Source organism: Nematostella vectensis, chromosome 13 (genome assembly GCF_932526225.1).
Source record: "Nematostella vectensis chromosome 13, jaNemVect1.1, whole genome shotgun sequence".
Lineage (NCBI taxonomy): Eukaryota > Metazoa > Cnidaria > Anthozoa > Actiniaria > Edwardsiidae > Nematostella > Nematostella vectensis.
In genome coordinates this window covers 12,482,923-12,501,240 of record NC_064046.1, presented here as the reverse complement: position 1 = coordinate 12,501,240, position 18,318 = coordinate 12,482,923, and the positions used below count along the sequence as shown (strand labels likewise).

Here is an 18,318-nt window from a genome sequence, read left to right as displayed (position 1 = left end):
AAAGTGCATCTATTATACCTTAGCAAATGTTGATCCTTTGCCTTCTGACTCCACTTGAATCACCTGTGTTCTCCTCTCCAAAATCTGATCAATGTCTTCTTCACAGAACCTAATAGGTTTTAGGAAAGGAAAAAAAAATTGATACAAATTTCAGATTGACTTGTTAGTATTTATAATAAATTTCATAAATAAGCCCTGACCTGATTCCAGATACCATTGATGAGCATTTAAAAATCAAAATTCAAAATTTAACAATCAAAAACACCCCATGCTAACATTACCAATACAGCCACAGCCACGGCAGCGTAGCCAGAATTTTTAACATGAGGGGGCCCAAAAGGCCCTTTCAAGGCATTTCCTCCTGTATTTTAGATATTGCCTCATACATTTACTGTATTTTTGGATGGAGTTTGGCAGTGAAATGAGGAGGCCCTATAGGCCACAGGTGTGGGAACAACAGGTAACATGTATTGAGGAAGACTCACTTGGAGGCATCATCATTGTCTTCTTCCATGATCGCTCCATATGCCCCCCGCTTCAGCAAGTCCTCAATCTCACGCTTGGACATCTGACCCTGTGCACATAGAGAAGGGCGAGATTAGATTTATCTAGGATATCAGGATAGGCTGATGATCCCCTTATTTGTTCCAGCCTCAGATTAGGTGTAAGGTATGTCAACACTGTGTTCAGAATGTGAACAGCAAAGATTATCATCATGGGCTGACATCAACACTATATTTGGAAGGGGGGGGTATTTTTCAATTAAATTTTTTATCTACGCATCCCTTATATTACGTCAAAATGTACCATAATGCAGTAAAGCTTCATGTCTAGTCTTAATGCCTGGATGTATTACATAGTGGACCATGCAACAGTACCCCAAAAGGAGAAATTGAGTTGAATCACTAAAGTTTTCTATCAATTCAATATCACAACACTTATATTTCCAGTGATATTTTTAGCAATATTTTGAGACTTGCAAAATTGGGGAATTTCATAATAATAAGGCAATTTGATAGCAATAATAATTAAATGCTTACATTGTTGCCTGCATTTTCCTTGGTGTTCATGGATTGAAGTACAGCCTTGTCCAAACCCAGCTTCATGCTAGCTCGATCAAACATCTCCCTCTCGTAGGAATTCCTGGTAATCAGGCGGTATACCTTGACCGACCTGGACTGACCAATACGATGGCACCTTGCCTGGGCCTGCAAGTCGTTCTGAGGATTCCAATCTGAGTCAAAGATGATGACAGTGTCGGCAGCTGTCAAGTTGATGCCAAGACCTCCTGCTCTTGTGCAGAGCAGGAAGACAAAGCGGTCAGAGTCTGGCTTGGAGAACCTGTCAATGGCGGCCTGTCGAAGGTTGCCACGCACCCGCCCATCGATTCTCTCATATGGGTACTTCATGTGGACCAGGTAATCTTCTAATATGTCCAGGCAGCGCACCATCTGAGAGAACACCAGCACCTTATGCCCACCCAGTTTCAGCTTGGGCAGCAGCTTGTGAATCAGCACTAGTTTCCCTGATGCTTCAATCATCGCATGGGTGTGTCTATCCACATGTTCTCGTCCATACTCTTGTAGGATCTTCTCCTCGGCACCAGTGATGAGAAATGGATGATTACAGCATTTCCGTAGTTCCATCATGGTGTTCATCAGGTTTGGGACATTGGCGGTGGACGATGTTCCCTTGGCCAGGAATGCAAAGTTTCTTTCTAGGATGGCACGGTAGAACTTCTTCTGCACTGTAGTGAGCTCAACCTGACCAAGGAAACAATCAATGAACAATTTTGAGCATCAAATGAGTTACTTGCATGTTCTTTTGAAGGAAAAGCAACACTAGCAGCCTCAGAATAGGTAAGGAGTGTCAACATTGCATTCAGAATGTGAACAGCAAAGTTTTTCATCACAGGCTGCCATAGAAATGTAGCAGAGACAATGTCAAAAAACCTGGGCAAGTCTAGCTTTTTGGATTCTGACTTCATTTTGTGCTTACTTTTTTTTTTTTTTGGGAGGGGGGGAATAGTTGTATTAGCAAAGAATCATCATACGGTTTACATAGCATTATAAAGCCATGTTTCCATGTTGACTTAGTGCCAACCCAAAATTGTAAACTCAAGGTTATCTACAGTAAGGTGTGACCACTTATAGGGTTGTACTGTAGAGCAAGTATGGGAGTCACTAGTTTCCAATGTACACCATGCACAACTAAGCAGCAAAGGACAGATTGTACTTAACTTACCTCAATAATTGTTTCTTCTTTGGGAGCAATGTTCTTCTCCACATCTTCCTTCAGTCGTCGAAGCATCATTGGTTTCAGCAGCTGCTTCAGCTTGTCTACTTGGCTCTCAGTCTTCAGGTCACCAAATTCCATCAGGAAAGCACCTTGTGATGGGAACTGCGAGGGCTCTAGAAAATTCAGCAAACTGAACAGCTCCTCCACATTATTCTGCAGAGGTGTTCCTGTCAAGAGAATTCTGTGTTCCTGGAAAGGGCAAAGGTAGACTTTTAGTTGGCTCATAATCACAACTCTGAACACCATGGATAAACCAAGATGGCAAAACAGACCAAACACATAGTGAGGACAAAAATAATGTAAAAAAACATAATGCAATGAGACATTAAAACCTGTTGTATTCTGGTGCGTGTGTTATTCAAAACTGGATCAGGGAAGTAGGGAAGCCTATGTGCCAATGCCGTCTTGACCCATATTGTAGGTGTTTGCTATCACTTTGGGAATAATACTTTTCCATTCAAAGACAATGGCGACTTTAAAAAAAACGAGGAGGGCTACAAGTATGGCAACAGTAGAAAACAATGTTATTAATTTGAGAATTGAAAGGTGGTCAGTTTCTGGGCATAAATTATTTGTATTTTCATGCAAACTGCTTTCAAGCTCATTGTAAACTGCTTAAGTGTTTTTATCTGCCATTCTGTCGGAGCTGTAGCTGTTGTTGCATTTTAAATACACATGTAAAGCATACCATTTGTAGGTTGTTCAGTCCTTCTAGCAGCTTACAGTTCCTGTTTTTTAGGCGATGAGCCTCATCAATGATCACAGCTCTCCAGGGGACAGTACTCAACTGCATGTTGTCGGCTGAAAGAGAAAAATTGATGTCAATAATACAAGAACATTTTACTCATTATCCCCACCATGCAACTGCTTGAAGAAAAAAGGAAAGAATCTGGTAAATATAAGACAACCCTACAAAATTAAAGTAAAAGGGTGTGTGAGAAGGCAAGTATGAGAAAATTACTGTGTATGCAACGGACTGTGCTTTTGTGTATAACTAAGTGGACAGTATAAGTAGATAAAAATATGTTGTACTGAAATAGTATTCTGAAACACAAGAGTCCCTTTGAACACCCTTGTCAACCTTTCCAGCTTCAACTTTGCCCACCACCCTGTGAATTTGCACCCTTCTTATTACAAATTCTTGAAAAAGACCCTAGCAGCCTCAGATTAGGTAAGGAGTGTCAACAAAATGATGTTCAGAATGTGAACAGCAATGTTTATCATCACTGGCTGTAATTGCATAAGAATAACTACTACTGTAGTGAGGCACATTGGAAACCGTGAAATAACTACAAGAACAGTCAAACACGCAGGTCCCTTTGAACTAAATTCTCTCTGGTCTACTTAATCAGGTTTATTTTTGTTTACTTCCCTTTCAATTATATAGATTATTAGGGTCTTACCAATGATGATTTCATAGGTTGTGATCAACACTTGGAATTTGAAGATGTTTGGAATAGGCTGGCCCTGCAACCAAAAGTCAAACCAGGTATTATATAGCTAGAAAACATATACAGCGGATACAAACAGGCTTATTTGGTGGATAAACTACAAGTTGGGTGGTGAAAAAGCCAATAGAGTCATACATTTAGAATAATGAGCTCTAGATTCTATGAAAATCTAAACACAACTAAGCAACACAGACAAGTAGATTTGGAGAGAGGATAATATGGCTACACACACACTCCCATAACATGCCATTCTTTTATCCTTATAACTGTTTTTACTGACAGAAATTTCTCATTTCCAGTGCTTTTTTTTTACATCTTTGCATCCTATTAAAATGCCATGGTACTTCATACTATGAACTCTACGAAAGGGAGACACAACCACAAAATGATGTTTAGAATGCAAAGAGCAAAGTTTAACATCACAGGCTGTAACTGCATAAATATATATATACATACACACATATGGAAAAATTACTAGATTCTGATTTGCTTAGAGCAGTGCAGTACAGTGGAAGATGGCTCATGCATTTTAAGCATGTAAAAAACTCCCTCCTGCATGTTGGTTATTGAACTATAGACCTTGACACTTTAGGATTACCTGTACATAAAATACTGAAATATGGAGTCCATAAGGTGCTATATACTGTAATACTATTAGCATTCTTACACTGTGTTGTAAATTAGGATTTAACTTAATAATTCTGTCATTTGTAATTAGCGTGCACAAACACACTTTCTGTATTTACTAATGTAATTATGTTCCTTATCAAGATCTCTTCATGATTAAAATTCCTCATATAAAATCTCCATAGGAAGCGTTGATTTCATTACACTGTGATAGTCATTATATCCAGCATAACCAGATAGACAACAAAAAAATGAATGAAAGTGGCTTGACGACGAATAAATAATAAATGTATTTCTACCCACATGCTCATCCCTGTAGTAAAACTCGTACTCCTGAATAAGGTGTCTGCTCGATGCACTGGTGAGAGAAAATAAAGAAAAAACTTATTTGAGTAGGAATACAAGGAAATTATGGCCATTGTAAGAAATTGTATCTTCTTTCTTCATCTCTTCGAAGTGCGCATATTCAGGGTTTTTTCGTCATGTCGCCCAAGCCAGGCATCAATTACTTTAATAGACGATAGTGTGATTTAAAGATATTTTTCTGCTTTCAGTAGAAGAAAAGAGATCCATGGTTCGTTTCAACAGCAGTACTACCATTTGCCAACCAACAATTGCCATTTACACTGACAAGGTTTTTTTTTAAAAATACCAATATACCTAAACAGCAAAGGGTTATGTGCACCCTCTCATTAAATAAGGGTGATGAGATATAAGTATTGTACCTTCCATGGTAGACGACAGCATTGATGTCATTCCAAGACTCAAACTCGCGCTGCCAATTAGAGATCGTAGATAGGGGGGCTATTACCAGATTAGGCCCTCTGATGCCATAACGCTGGGAAAAAAACATTATTAGGCATATAAAATTTCAAATCGAATGGCACACAATTCTGAGAAAAATATTATTGGGCAGTATGTACAAACAAGTTCACATTTAAAATTGTTCAATTCTTTGTTTTCTCGATAGTCACCTGCATTTCAAATAGGAATGCAATACTCTGGATAGTTTTCCCAAGACCCATTTCATCTGCGAGGATTGAATTTTGCCTGGAAAAAACATCAACAACAACAACAAACAGAATTAGCGTTCGAATAACAAAAAGACACCACTCTTTGCTGGTAATAACAACTTCAGTTTCTAATGTTTGTGAGTTTCATTATGCCAGATTTTACCTGTTACACCAACAGAACATCAGCCAGTTGACACCTTCTAGCTGGTACTCGCGCAGAGTATTCTCATCTTTGTACACAGGGGATGTCTCAAGCTTGTGCCACTCATGTGGGTATGGGCGGGGTCGGAACTGTCGCTGGGGTAGTGGGGGTGGTTCCCTCAGCTTGTAGAACTGTTGGATCTTTGATTCTTCAACATCAGCCTGGAGTTGAATAACATTTTTAGTGAGACAAAATCGTAGATAGAATGATACTATAAAATAGATCACAAAACCTTGAATGAAATTACATGATATAACAACGTAGATATTTCAGATAAGGTTGGACTAGAGCTTTGGTGTATTGTAACCCAAATTGGTTTACTGTTTTGTGTGTACGTTGGGTGTAAATGTGGACATATCCGTAATCATGTGTGGTGTTTCAAATGAAATATCTAAAAATTGTTTTTTTTTTCAAAAAGCAATGCAATGATATCAATCACTCTCCATCTCAATAACAACTATTCAAAGAATGCCTCTATAATTTTTCCAAATTTCGAAAAATGTTGATCACAAATAGAATTGATTTGACTTTTATTCAAAGCTATGCTCTAAAACTAAAATCATGGAAATTATTATGGTACACAATTTTTGACTGTTGGCTGCTCAAAGTTCTAATAAATTCTAGAAGAAATATAGAAGAAAAACATTTAGCCTATGTCTGTGGCACTTCCCACTTGTTTGTTATCAGATATTTCCAATTGTCTATTGAGTTAGAGGGGAGCATACAGAATATAGTGCAGCAACATAAATAACAAAGGCCCCATGCTTAGCATAAATGGCTCCTTTACGTAGAAGAAGCTGTGAATAATATTCTAAATGGAGTAATTGTGGTGAAAAAGAGGAATTTATAGAGAAACCATACGAAGTAGTGCTATGCCTTTAGACACACGGAAAAAATTGAATTCTGAATAAGATACACCAGCCACAGAGTGGCATACTTCACTTACTTTCACTTCCCAAGTACTCTCTTCATACGGCAGGGATCTCCATTTTACAAGGAAGTGAGTTATTGGCTGAAAGGTAAATGTAACATTATCATGACGCATGACAGACTGAAGAGGGACACTCTGTTCTGTTGATGTCCATCAAAATTAAATATCAAGTCTACAAATACATAATATTCAAAGTTATCAAACATTTGGAAATGATCTACAATCTTTAATCCATAATCTACTGTAAATTAAATTTGTAATATAAAAAAAAATGTTTGGCAGTAAAACTGAATATAGGTTTTTTAGCATTCGCACACAAAGCGTTTTGTTCACTCCATTAGTCAGTAATAAAACTTTCTAGTATGATAATAAACATTGAAAGTCAAACCAAATGATCTTTTTTCCAAAAATATTTTATCATAATGAAACAACAGTAAAAACAAGAGACTTCTTTAATGTTAAAAGAGGAATATACTCAGTATTTCATATTTAACTTTGATTAATAATTACTTGTGAATTATAGAGTACGCTTGTTTTAATCCTTTGAAAACACATTAGCTGTAGAAGTCAAACAATAAGCAAATAGCTAATAGAACATGACAAAAAAGAGAAATAAAATAAGTTTTGAATAAAGGAATCCTGGAGTTGGCCACACAGGATGAATTACAAGTTAGACAGCCATGAACAGCCCTCTTGTTACTGAGCTGAAATTACCACAAAAATAGACATGCCTGACAACAAGATTTATAAGCAACATGTCTAGCCACACTGAATTTATTAGTATTTTGATAAAATCCCTTATCATGCCTGCCACGAGTATATTAGCTCAGTTTTATAGAAATGAAAAAAGACCCGGGAATCTTTATTCATCTAAGCGAGAAGTGACAACTACGCACTAAGGCTGCTGTACACCTGTCTAAGTGTCTGCCGGCAAAACAGATGAAAAGGTTGGCAGGAACTAAAAACAGACGCTACAGACGATCCCCCTTCAAGTGTCAGGCATTATCTTCGCTTGCAGTTGGTCAGCGAAATGATGGAGACAAACAGCATCAAACCAATGCCCAAGCAAAAGCAGGGATCTTAAAGCTCCAGCACATTGAAAAGGGATAGAGTTGAGATGTATGAGGGCCAAAGGTAAGATAAGTGATCAAACAGTCTGGTAGTAACTTTAAAACCAGTATTATGTTGATAAATGAGACTAAAAAATGTGATGACCTTACAGATGTGTTCCTTGAGGTTGCATGATAAAACAAATTTCTCAGTGCAGAAAGCAAAAAAACATGAGTCCTTAAAGCAAGCAATGATTTTACTTAAAGGTTGCATGGAGCACAAGATATCAATCTACCATGTTTTATGTCTGACTTTTTTAATTCTTTATTGACTAAAGCGGGCATTAAACCTACTAAATCCAGTCTAAACCACTAATACATTAAAAAAAAAACACTAGGAGTATATGGGAGTCATTTCGAGGCAAACAAAACGCCACATTTACGTGTGCCTTTGAACTTTTTGTGTTGCAATAGACTCAAAATTGTGCCGTGAAAAAAATTAGCATATTTTTCAGACAGGAATATTGCAAGACTATAGGGGATGTCAAAGGGCTTTCTCTAAGGGGCTACTCTACTGTAAAAACCATTTGACAAACAAGACTAAGACACTATGGATGGAGGTATTGCTTTCTCAGCTTTAAACAACTTTTTAAGGTGGCAAAAAGCAATTTAAATCATAAATCTCACCCAATTATATCTTGACCACTACTTTGAAAAACGAAATAGCGACAGCAAAAATGCAAATATTTAACTTATCTGTTTGCAAGAACAAATATGATGCTAAAAAAGCTAAAGCACTTTTTCATGTAAATCCACGGGGAACTTGACAAAGGTCAGACAATAAAACAAGCCATTTAGCTAAATACATACAGCGTGATCTTTTAAGTATATGAGATCACTTGCATGTAATGACCACTCATGAAAGCCTGTTTAGCATTTTCACCACATTAAATATTCATACAAAAAATTAATTTCAAGGCATCAGAAAATCATTTCTTTTATTTCTTTCCTATCTTTATCTGCTTACTGCTTTCTTTATTCAATGCCTTAAAATCAGACAGAACTTGGGTATGAAATCCTTTTGACAGATATTATATGAATTATGATGCTGTTCTTAACAGATTGACACCTCTGAGTTAAAAAGTGACAAAAACAGCGGCACAGAGTGTATTTAACTAAGTTCTATATATAATAATATATATAATTATAAAGAAATGGATAAAATGGATCTTTACAAAAAAAATACATATCCTAAATGCCACAATTTGCATATGTAAATTGTCAGATAGATTACTTCTTGGTTAGCAATCTTTTAATTATCATTTAGAAAAATCCTACAATTTTTACTAGAAACTTGTCTTTTTTTACATATAATGATTTCAATAGTTTCTTTACTGGAAATAGAAGCAAGTATTTTAGACGAGATTGGAGGGAATGGATGTGTTTAGAATGGACGTGTTTAAAACAGCTCTAAAAGCCATACTTTTATAGCATAGAAAAGAATCCTTAGATAAGTTACGCACAACAGCCTCAAAGGGTTGTGGCAAGCTGGGTATAGTAGAGAATAAAATTGGTTGATCCTTTTTTTTTTATCTTGGAGCAATATGTAGCTGCTATCTTTTTTTTTTAAGGTCATTAAACACAAACACATGTTAGCCTTGAAAACAAATGATTGAAATACATGTCATTGACATAAAACACCCTTAGGCTAGTTTGAGAACAAAACACGCCAATAATAGAAAACAGTTCTGTTATTATTTTAAAGCCATCAGGAGAACACACCTTTCTATCTTTTACATCATCTCATAAAATTTCTAAACTACAAGGATATCATATGAGTTATACACAAAGCTGACAATCAATATAATACAGAATATAAATTTTGGTTAGTATATAGATTTAAGAAAGTTTCTTATCATAAGCATGTTAACCATTCAATGGACATATCTTTTTATCAATTAAAAAAATAGAGAAAGAAATAAGGTGTGATGTAAAATAAATGAGGAAGAATTTGAAAATGGCAAATCTGATAAACTTTATGGTTGGTTTACCTCGCCCGTGTTATGGTCCATTCCAGTTGACATGTCGAGAACCCGGTCCACCTCAACATAATCAGGATTGAACGAGTCCTCTTCCATCTGAATTAAAGTGCAAAGAAGCATTATTGAGTACTCATTCTGTTAGAAACAATAATGCTCTGAAAATAATTCTGATAAAAAACATTTCACATGGAAGTGAAGCCCCTATTGATGTTGAATCATCCCCCATATTTCACTGTAAATTTCTGAGTTTTAAATATAACAGAAGATAGTTTTTTTTATCAACATCATTTAAGTTACAGGTGTGTAAAAACTTCATGACTAAATTTGGCAAGATAGGTTTTGGAAAAAGAGGCAAGAATTGATTATGGTATCTTCTTAAGGTAGGGATTAAATAATAACCTTGACTTCTATTTCAAAGCAAAAAGAAACACAGTATGTTTAAGAGTACAGTATAGACTTGAAAGTAATAAAGCAACAAAACGTGGTAGAAAACTATTAGTAAATTTCCACAGAAACAAGGAAGCGTGATCTTTTGCAGAAGGACTTTCTACAGCAGGGCTTGTTACTTTTTCTGGTCAAAATGTGGCAAATAAATATAGCTTCTTACTGTATATTTTGCTTGTCAAAAAGGTTAAACTAAATATACAAGTCCCACCACCAGACATGTTTTGCAATATGGTACAAAATGACTAGAAAGACTACAGACTAGTTGTAGGAAAACACACCACAAGGTTGAAGTGGTATTTTTAATGCCTATTTTTTACAAAGTGGTTTTGTTGATGTTTACAGAATTAGGAAATAACGAAGGGCTAAATGGTCAGAATGTCAGCAAAACCACTAAATCATGTAAATATTTAAAACATGGAAATAAGCGTGAGGCATGTGCTATCTTACCTCAGAAAAGAAAGCAGCAGTGTTTAACTGCTTGGCTTTGTATCGCTTAATCTTCATCTGTACCCTCTTGTCCCCTTTCGCCAATTTTTCTGCCGTTGCCCATTCTGCATGCAAGTAGGAGCTGTCGAATAATATATAAAACCCTTTAAGTTTTATAAGTACAGTTATTGATAATAACTTATAGATAGTAATGTAATGATATTGAACACATGCCTGCAGGATTTGGAAAGATTTATGTGTCATCAATAATGTTTTCAAGCTAGGAAAACATATGAAAACATGGAGTATTTGTGTGGTGTTTACATTTTTTGTTCGATCTCAAGTTGAGAGATGTGGGACTCAGAATAGACTTCTATAGCAGAGGAACCCATCCCCAGAAAACCATTTTTTGTTGTTGTATTGTTTCATTAACAAAAGAGAAAGCCCTTCTTGGCAGAGCATCCTCCTTGAAAAAAGGGCTATATATTCGATTGGGCAACCAAGCACAGCCCTTGATATTGAAACGATTGAGAAAGTTAAGACAGGTATTGGCAAATCTGCCACAATATTTTCTGACAAAGTTGTTTTCCAGGGTCTTTTTCTAGACTGAAACAATAATGCCTCAAAATATGCCTCAGGTGAAGAGAAATTTATAAAAAAAAATTACTCTTGTTGTTTTAAAAACTATTGTTTCCTTTTGCTGTGGAACAAAAGAAAAAACATTGCAATCATGGACTTGTTATATCAAGTATTGTAATTTTTTTTCCAGGTTCCGCTGTACTGAATTTTAACATGTGTATTGTCATGTGATAGGGACATACTAAAGGGGACCAGTTGTCATCATCAAATACACCCAAAATTTATGCCTAAAAAATGTTGAGTTCTTAATATTGTAGGATACTCGTTGTTTTTTTAAACATGTATTCATTCAATAATAATATTCAAATGTTTAAACCTCCAACCAAATTATGATAGAGGAGGAAACAGTAAAACCTTGACTTAAAAACACCCTACATTGGTTTCGGTCAACCAGACCATTTTTATGTGACCCTAAATTGTTTGCAGTTAGATAACAAAAAGAATGTATTGCTAATGTATGGATTCTGTAGTGCAAAACTCACTTGACCATAACATTGACACAAGAAACCTGTTCAAGTGTTGAAAATAATTAAAACGCCAAGAAGTATACAAGTAATGTAATACATCTAGAATTTTACAAGGTTAAACAAATACAGATGCTTTGATACGCAGCATAGAGGGTAGAATATTCAGGAATGATATCAAGTTAGTCACTAAATAAATGTTTAAAGAACACTTTGCAGCTTGGATGTTATTTAGGAAGTATAAATATAATATTTCTACTCACTAATTCTTAAATTTGACATGGAATTCCTCTACTTTGGTGATTGTTCCATCCTCAGCCTAAAGTACAACACACAGCATTAATGCATTTGACAATATTAAGTGTGCAATGAGTGACTGCATATAGGTTAAAGACTGAGGTCAGGATATCATATTGATATAACGTTCAATAAACACCTCCTTGTGCTAATTAAGAGAAAGACATTACCCCTATCACGATAAGATGAAAAGTTGAGTCAATTTATACTTCAAATGATAAAAATCTAAGTACATAACAAAGTGGTGTTGAAAAAGGCAACTAGAATTCACAACAGTTGCTGAAGGTATCATGGTAATGGCTTGTATCAAGTAAAAGATCTATTCAGGCTGATCAAGGATTGACAATACAGTTGATCCTGATCTTGAAAGATTTTGACCACACTGATCTTGAATATTTTGGTAGAGTTCATTCTGTCCACATTACCTCAACATCACGCAGACGCGAGGATAGAATCTTCTCTACAATCATAACCTCCTCGTATTCTTCCGGTGGTAATGGAGCCATCTCACCACCAGTATCATGTGCAGGCGGTACAAGGGTTTGAGCATGACGATGTCTTTCCCCTTCTTCATCAGAGAGGTTGTAATCAAAGTCATCCTTGTAAATTTTTTTCCGCTTTTCACGAAGGGATCGCCTCTGGTAATAAATTAGAGAGAAAAAAGAATTACACAGTAAACTACATACAGTCACCAAACTAATTAAATTTACTTGCTTAAAATAGTAAATTAATTTATATTCTTCATGTAGCAGACTGCAAACAGACCAATCAATATAAAAACATGTTTTGCGGTGGTTAATATATATATTAACTTTTCTATAGTTGTATATATTATTTTATGGTTGTATACTAAGAGTGTTTATGTTGTATGCATGTTAAACAAACAACAGATTATGGATGCAGTAAGCCATGCTGAATAAATGCACTTGATGTGTTACTAGACTAGATAAACTTTGACACTACAGTCACAGCCAAAATATAGTAACACTATTGTTCAAAGTGTCTGTGTTTATAGTTACGCCAACAATGCATTACAACAGCTGCCGAGAGGGACACTTATAAATACAGCCCACGAGGAGTACTTGGGTAATTGCTCAAAAACAGAAAGCCCAAGAGACAATAGAATTTTCACAAGCATAAGTTATGGAACAAAAACTCTTACATGCCTCACAAGGTCACAGCAGATTCCTTACAAGCTAGTGCCGCAGGTGATAAGAATCTCGAAAGTGGTAATTAGATTGATCTAAGAATGATTACTTAATTGGTTGTAAATGAGCGTGGGTAATGTTGGCATAGGGTATCAAGAGTTGATAATTGCAGTTTGAGTTCTGGTTAAACACTTGTCTGCACTACACACCGTAATGCTTGAACCTTGGTCTTCTTCATTACTGACGGGTGAGGAGGGAGGCGAGGGCTCTCCGTCTGAGTCTTCCCGTCTGTTTCTAGCTGGTATTGGCTTTGAAAGGATCGTGGCAGGAGGCCTTATTGGGAATAATTGGGCAAATAAGAGGCATTTAATTACAACCATTGTCAGGTTTTAATAAGATAATCATCAGAAATAATGCAGAAACCAAACAAACTTAATTAGATTTTAAAGTCTTTTAACAAAAAAATCCAAATCTCAATTGAAATCAAGCATTCAAAACTATACTATACAAGGACTATAAACAAGATTTTATATAAAAAAAAAACAACAACAAACAAGCCTATATATGAAAAATATTATAAGAAATTATTCTATACATAAAAAAAATTTTTGTAAGATATTTTTTCTTACCTTGCTGTTCTAGAAGCAGTTGGCTTGTTAACAATGGACTGCCCAAGTGGGAGAGGCTCTGACTTCATCATGACTGAAGAGCGGTCATTTCCCTGCATAGGCTTGCCGCCTATGGCCTGCGCATGCTGCTGTTGCATTTGCTGGAATCTTTGCATCATGGACGACCCCTCGTTCTGAAACGCTGCCTTGGCCATTGCCTCCACCGCTATCCTATTCGCCTTATCTTGGTGTTTTTGCTGCTGTATGAACTGCATCTGGTCCTGCTGCGCCTGCATGGGATACCCCTGCTGCATGCGCTGCTGCTGCATCATGTAAACATGGCACAGCTGCTGGAATTGATGCTGTAGCTGCTGGATCTGCGGCTGCACCTGGTTCTGAGCCTGTTGCGGCATTTCCCGCAATTGTTGGATCTGTTGCTGGACCTTCTGCATCTGCAGTAGGACGGATGATGTTTTCAAGTGTGCCACATCTTGCTGATTTGGCATTCCATATCCCTGGTAAGGGGGGTAGCCCCCTTGTGGGCCGCCCATAGGGTTTGAGGTCATCCCATCTGGCACTTCGCCTCCCATATATCCCCCCATTGCAGGATTCCCATACGAGTTGTACATCTGCTCCATAGGATTTTTCCCAGGAGAGCCCTTTTGCATGGCCATGTTTTCTCTATTCATGTCGTAGTACTGGGGAAAATTCGGTCTCTCGTTCGAAGCTGCTGGGAAAGGGGGCTTGCCTTGCGCGTCCGCTCCCGAGGTTGGTACAACACCACGTTGCATCACACTGTTCTGTCCACCTAAATCCTGTTGCTGATTTAGATCCATCATATTTGGGTAATGCCTGAGCTGTGATGCGTCCTGTTTAGCGCTAGTCTCGGGCGAAGGAGTAGAGAAGCGTAGATTGGAGTTCACGGGAGACGAGACCTGTTGGCCAAGTCGCGAAGCTTGTGACTGGGCTGCCGCCATATTCGGAGAGTTAATTCCTCCCTGATCGGCAAAGTGTTGAAGCCTGGGCGAGTTCGATCGGGGGAAACCATACTCAAACATTCCCCTAAACTGTTGCTGCTGCAGGGCAGAGTTAGGAGCCGACTGATCTATGAATGGGAACCCAGAGGTCGGTGGTTGTTGGGGCCCGCGCCAGTTCATCTGTGGTGGCCTTGCTACGAACTGTGCGTTCGAACGACTCGTTAACTGGGCAAATTGCTGCTGCGATTCTCCCTGCATCGATTGGAAGCCCTGACTAGGGGATGAAGAGAGCATAGGATCGTCGAAATGCTGTAATTTTTGTGAGTTAGCGGCAAAGCCTTGCGCCTGTGACATACTAGAGCGGTCAAAGTAAGGTGACGTTTGAGATTGGCCAAACTCGGGTTGCCCTTGGTTTGGCGATGAGAAACCCGGGAAGGATCCCGGGTGCTGAAGGCGATCTGATGGTTGTGAGTTCTGGTTTCCATATGGAAATTGAGGATTTTGAAGATTATTCATTTCGTCCACGTTCCCGCTACCCGCTTCGAACATTCCCAGAAACGGGTCGGCCATTTTTTTGTCACGCCGTACAAAACAATTCGACGCCTCAGACCCTGTGAAGCGGGATCCAACGTCTTCAACTCGCTCCAGGGCGAAAACCACGTTTCACAATCCTCAAATCGTCATTGTAGATCCATATATTGAGATATATCTCACAGACAGGCGCCCAAATCCGTAAGCTTGGCCAGTGAAGCGTATGCCTTTGTTTCCCTCTACCTACAATGAAACGATCGAGGTCACGAAAAAGTTCGCATAAGAAACAACATGAAATAATCCTAGAAAAACTATGGAACACACTCAATTAATAGTACGGTAATATGATACGTAAACACGAGGCATAAAAAAACTAATATAAGGAGATTAAAACTCGAAATTATGTAGGACAGGAACTGTGTAAAAATAGTTACAATGAATGACTTGAATCGCATCGAGAAATTTACGTAACAAACTTACAGCGAGAAAATCCCTCCGAGTGCTTCGGAATTCTTCAAGTTTCACAGGTATAATGATTAAAAAATCTAAGTAGACTACTGGGAAAATAAACTAAGTGAAAGAAAAGGCTATAAAATAATAGAAATACCCGAACAGATGCGAGCCACCCGGACAAATTACGAAATTTCGGTTCGTGCAGCAGAGAGCATTTTGAGGCCCACTCCTAAACGGTCGAGTCGGTACTACTTCAAAACTGCGATTTACTATGAGAAATTCATGGCGGCTTATTCTTGGTTTGGAGATGTTGATGGCCAAAGTCACTGTCGATTTGACCTAACAAGCTTACCAACAGAAAGTTGCGTTAGTGGATCAAGTAATTGTTGAAGAATTCGACCTCAGAAGTGGATCAAACATAACATAACCTCACGTTTCAAAGTGCCAGGTGAAAGCCTATGGCAGTACCACAACAAACCGAATTTCGCTTCAGCCGTTGATTTAAATGTGCAAATTGGTGTCTGGACAGCTAAACCTAAACAATTTGAGACACAGGTCTCATGGGGTCAGCCTAGGAGTGCGAAAATTCCCCTACAGCCTAAACACACATCACTAAAACCCCGTAAGACCACGCTGACTTGCAACGTCAAAGTCGAACAAAGCACAAATGTGGGAAAATAAGAAAGATACTTTGGCTTACACGAACGCTCCAAGTGAAGTAATTGATGTCAAACCAGGTCAACAACGTGATTAAAACACGACTGAATACGAAAACACCAAACTAACCTACACAAAATCCAGGTTTCCGAGCACTAAGTTGGAATTTAGCCGGGTTATAAATTCCCGTTCGTTGAATTCGCCGGAGAGTGAGTCAAAAGCTACTCGCGAATATCATGCTTTCAGAGCGACCACGTTACGGGCCACGGGTTAGCCAATCAGAGAGCGCTATTTGCACAGAGCCCGGATGTAAAGCAAGGTCATAAATACATTCAGTTTTCCACAGTAAAACTATTGGAGTGGAACACTGAATAGCATACAAAGATTATATGTCTGTGTAATTTTGTTTGCAACTCTTGACTTCCGACAATAATCAGAGAGGTTTAGTATAAATACGCGTTAGACTGTTCATGCGTATTGAATAAACACAATGAATTTTCGTCGCCTCTTTATAAAACCTTTAAAAGAAAAAGTCGACAACAACGCAGATTTATGTTTTTTATGTCTTTTTTATACACAATGCGATAACAATGCTACTCCGAATGAAGACTTCGCGGGCTCGTTGTCATTCTCATTTTACGCTACTAGATTCATGTGTCACATTAGTGGGGTTTGTGATTAATAATAAGGAAAATTTGCCAGTTATTTATGCATTGTTTTATGTTGGGTTTAACCTATCGCGTGCCCAATAAGTGGCGTTTTGGGAATATAGATTTGTGTGCAATTCTTATTGTACCTCTCATCATCTAAAGATATTCTGTAAACAAGCTACAAAAACTACTTATCCAAAATATTATGTATTATTTGGGGGACCATTTTTTTTAGATGAAAATAGCGACATTGTAATGACCTCTGGGAAAACTCTGTTAGCGTCAATATATTTGCAGATTGAAATAGTGAACGAATTAAACGAAGTAATGCTGCGTGAATTTCACACGGAAATTCATAAAGTTTGATACCTCATTATAAAATTTATAGCATAAAAATAAAAATCGAGATTTCAAGATCAAACATAGCCCTCGCGAAAATATCCTCTCTTTTTCGCGAGTCAGCGGCTACACCGTACATAAAAACTTTACTAATTAGTTGTAAATATAATTTATGCTAAAAAAAAACTGGCATTTGCGATGTGATTTATATAGTAAATGATCTTTATTTCTTTACAAATAATATATGAAAACATAATTAATATTCTGATTATCGGAGCAGGTCACGTCAGGTATGATACCATGTTCTAAGCTGTACGTGACTTCAAGTGTAACACGAATTAGACAGTTCACAATCAAACCGTGATCCGAGGCATGACTCCATTATAACCATACCCCTGACGAAGATGGACGTGTATTTCTAGTATATGCGGTTGCCATTACATACTTGGACATCGGCGATAACAAAACTCAGTTTTATCTTTACAATGACGACGAAGTAAAACTGGTGTGCCGAAGCAAGACGATGATTTTGTATAGTGTTAAAAGTAGATATCTCGACTTACAGGATCATGATAAACATAAACAAAATACCCATATATTTTTTGTGTATTCATGAGATGCCCAAGTCTTACCAAATGCCAAAAATATTTATTATGAGGGTGGGCTTTAAATAGAGGGAATAAAATAGAGGTGAGGGGACAAGGGGAAAGAGGACGAGGTGAAGGGGAGACAGGGGGGGAGAAAGGGGACGAGGAAGGCGGAGACAGGAGGAGGAGAAGGGGACGTAGAAGGCGGAGACAGGGGAGGAAAAAGAGGACAAGATGAGGGGGAGACATGGGGAGAAGAAAGGGGACGAGCGAGGAGACAGGGGGAGGAGAAAGGGGAAAAGGAAGGCAAAGTCAGGGGGAGGGAGAAAGGGGACGGAAAGAGGGGGAGGGGCTTAAAAGGAGGGGAGGAAGAAGATAAAGAAAGGTGGCGGATAGAGTAGAGAGGAGAGGGGAGTTAGAGGGGATAAGGGGACATAAATAGGGTGAGGGGAGATAGAGGGGGAAGGGAGGTATGGAGAAGA

At 37.9% G+C, this 18,318-nt stretch overlaps 1 protein-coding gene across 11 annotated transcripts in view; it reads right to left on the bottom strand.

Moving 5' to 3' along the window:
• Nucleotides 1-18,318, bottom strand: part of LOC5519473 (chromodomain-helicase-DNA-binding protein 8) — a 41,489-nt gene that overhangs the window by 21,459 nt on the left and 1,712 nt on the right. For 2 of the 11 annotated variants that reach the window (XM_032364390.2, XM_032364388.2), the window contains exons 1-18: nucleotides 16,390-17,244; nucleotides 13,664-15,393; nucleotides 13,244-13,367; nucleotides 12,312-12,524; nucleotides 11,853-11,908; nucleotides 10,508-10,628; nucleotides 9,623-9,709; nucleotides 6,538-6,603; nucleotides 5,553-5,752; nucleotides 5,351-5,426; nucleotides 5,102-5,214; nucleotides 4,680-4,734; nucleotides 3,702-3,765; nucleotides 2,987-3,099; nucleotides 2,245-2,487; nucleotides 1,041-1,763; nucleotides 486-574; nucleotides 19-109 (exon numbers count right to left, since the gene is read on the bottom strand). In XM_032364390.2, coding sequence (XP_032220281.1) covers nucleotides 19-109; nucleotides 486-574; nucleotides 1,041-1,763; nucleotides 2,245-2,487; nucleotides 2,987-3,099; nucleotides 3,702-3,765; nucleotides 4,680-4,734; nucleotides 5,102-5,214; nucleotides 5,351-5,426; nucleotides 5,553-5,752; nucleotides 6,538-6,603; nucleotides 9,623-9,709; nucleotides 10,508-10,628; nucleotides 11,853-11,908; nucleotides 12,312-12,524; nucleotides 13,244-13,367; nucleotides 13,664-15,189 — 3,960 coding nt within the window. In that variant the 5' untranslated portion in view covers nucleotides 15,190-15,393; nucleotides 16,390-17,244. Of the gene's footprint in view, nucleotides 1-18; nucleotides 110-485; nucleotides 575-1,040; nucleotides 1,764-2,244; nucleotides 2,488-2,986; nucleotides 3,100-3,701; nucleotides 3,766-4,679; nucleotides 4,735-5,101; nucleotides 5,215-5,350; nucleotides 5,427-5,552; nucleotides 5,753-6,537; nucleotides 6,604-9,622; nucleotides 9,710-10,507; nucleotides 10,629-11,852; nucleotides 11,909-12,311; nucleotides 12,525-13,243; nucleotides 13,368-13,663; nucleotides 15,394-15,630; nucleotides 15,932-15,955; nucleotides 16,272-16,303; nucleotides 17,247-18,318 lie in introns of those variants that run through there. The other 9 variants (XM_032364389.2, XM_032364387.2, XM_032364383.2 and 6 more) reach the window with 9 other exon arrangements.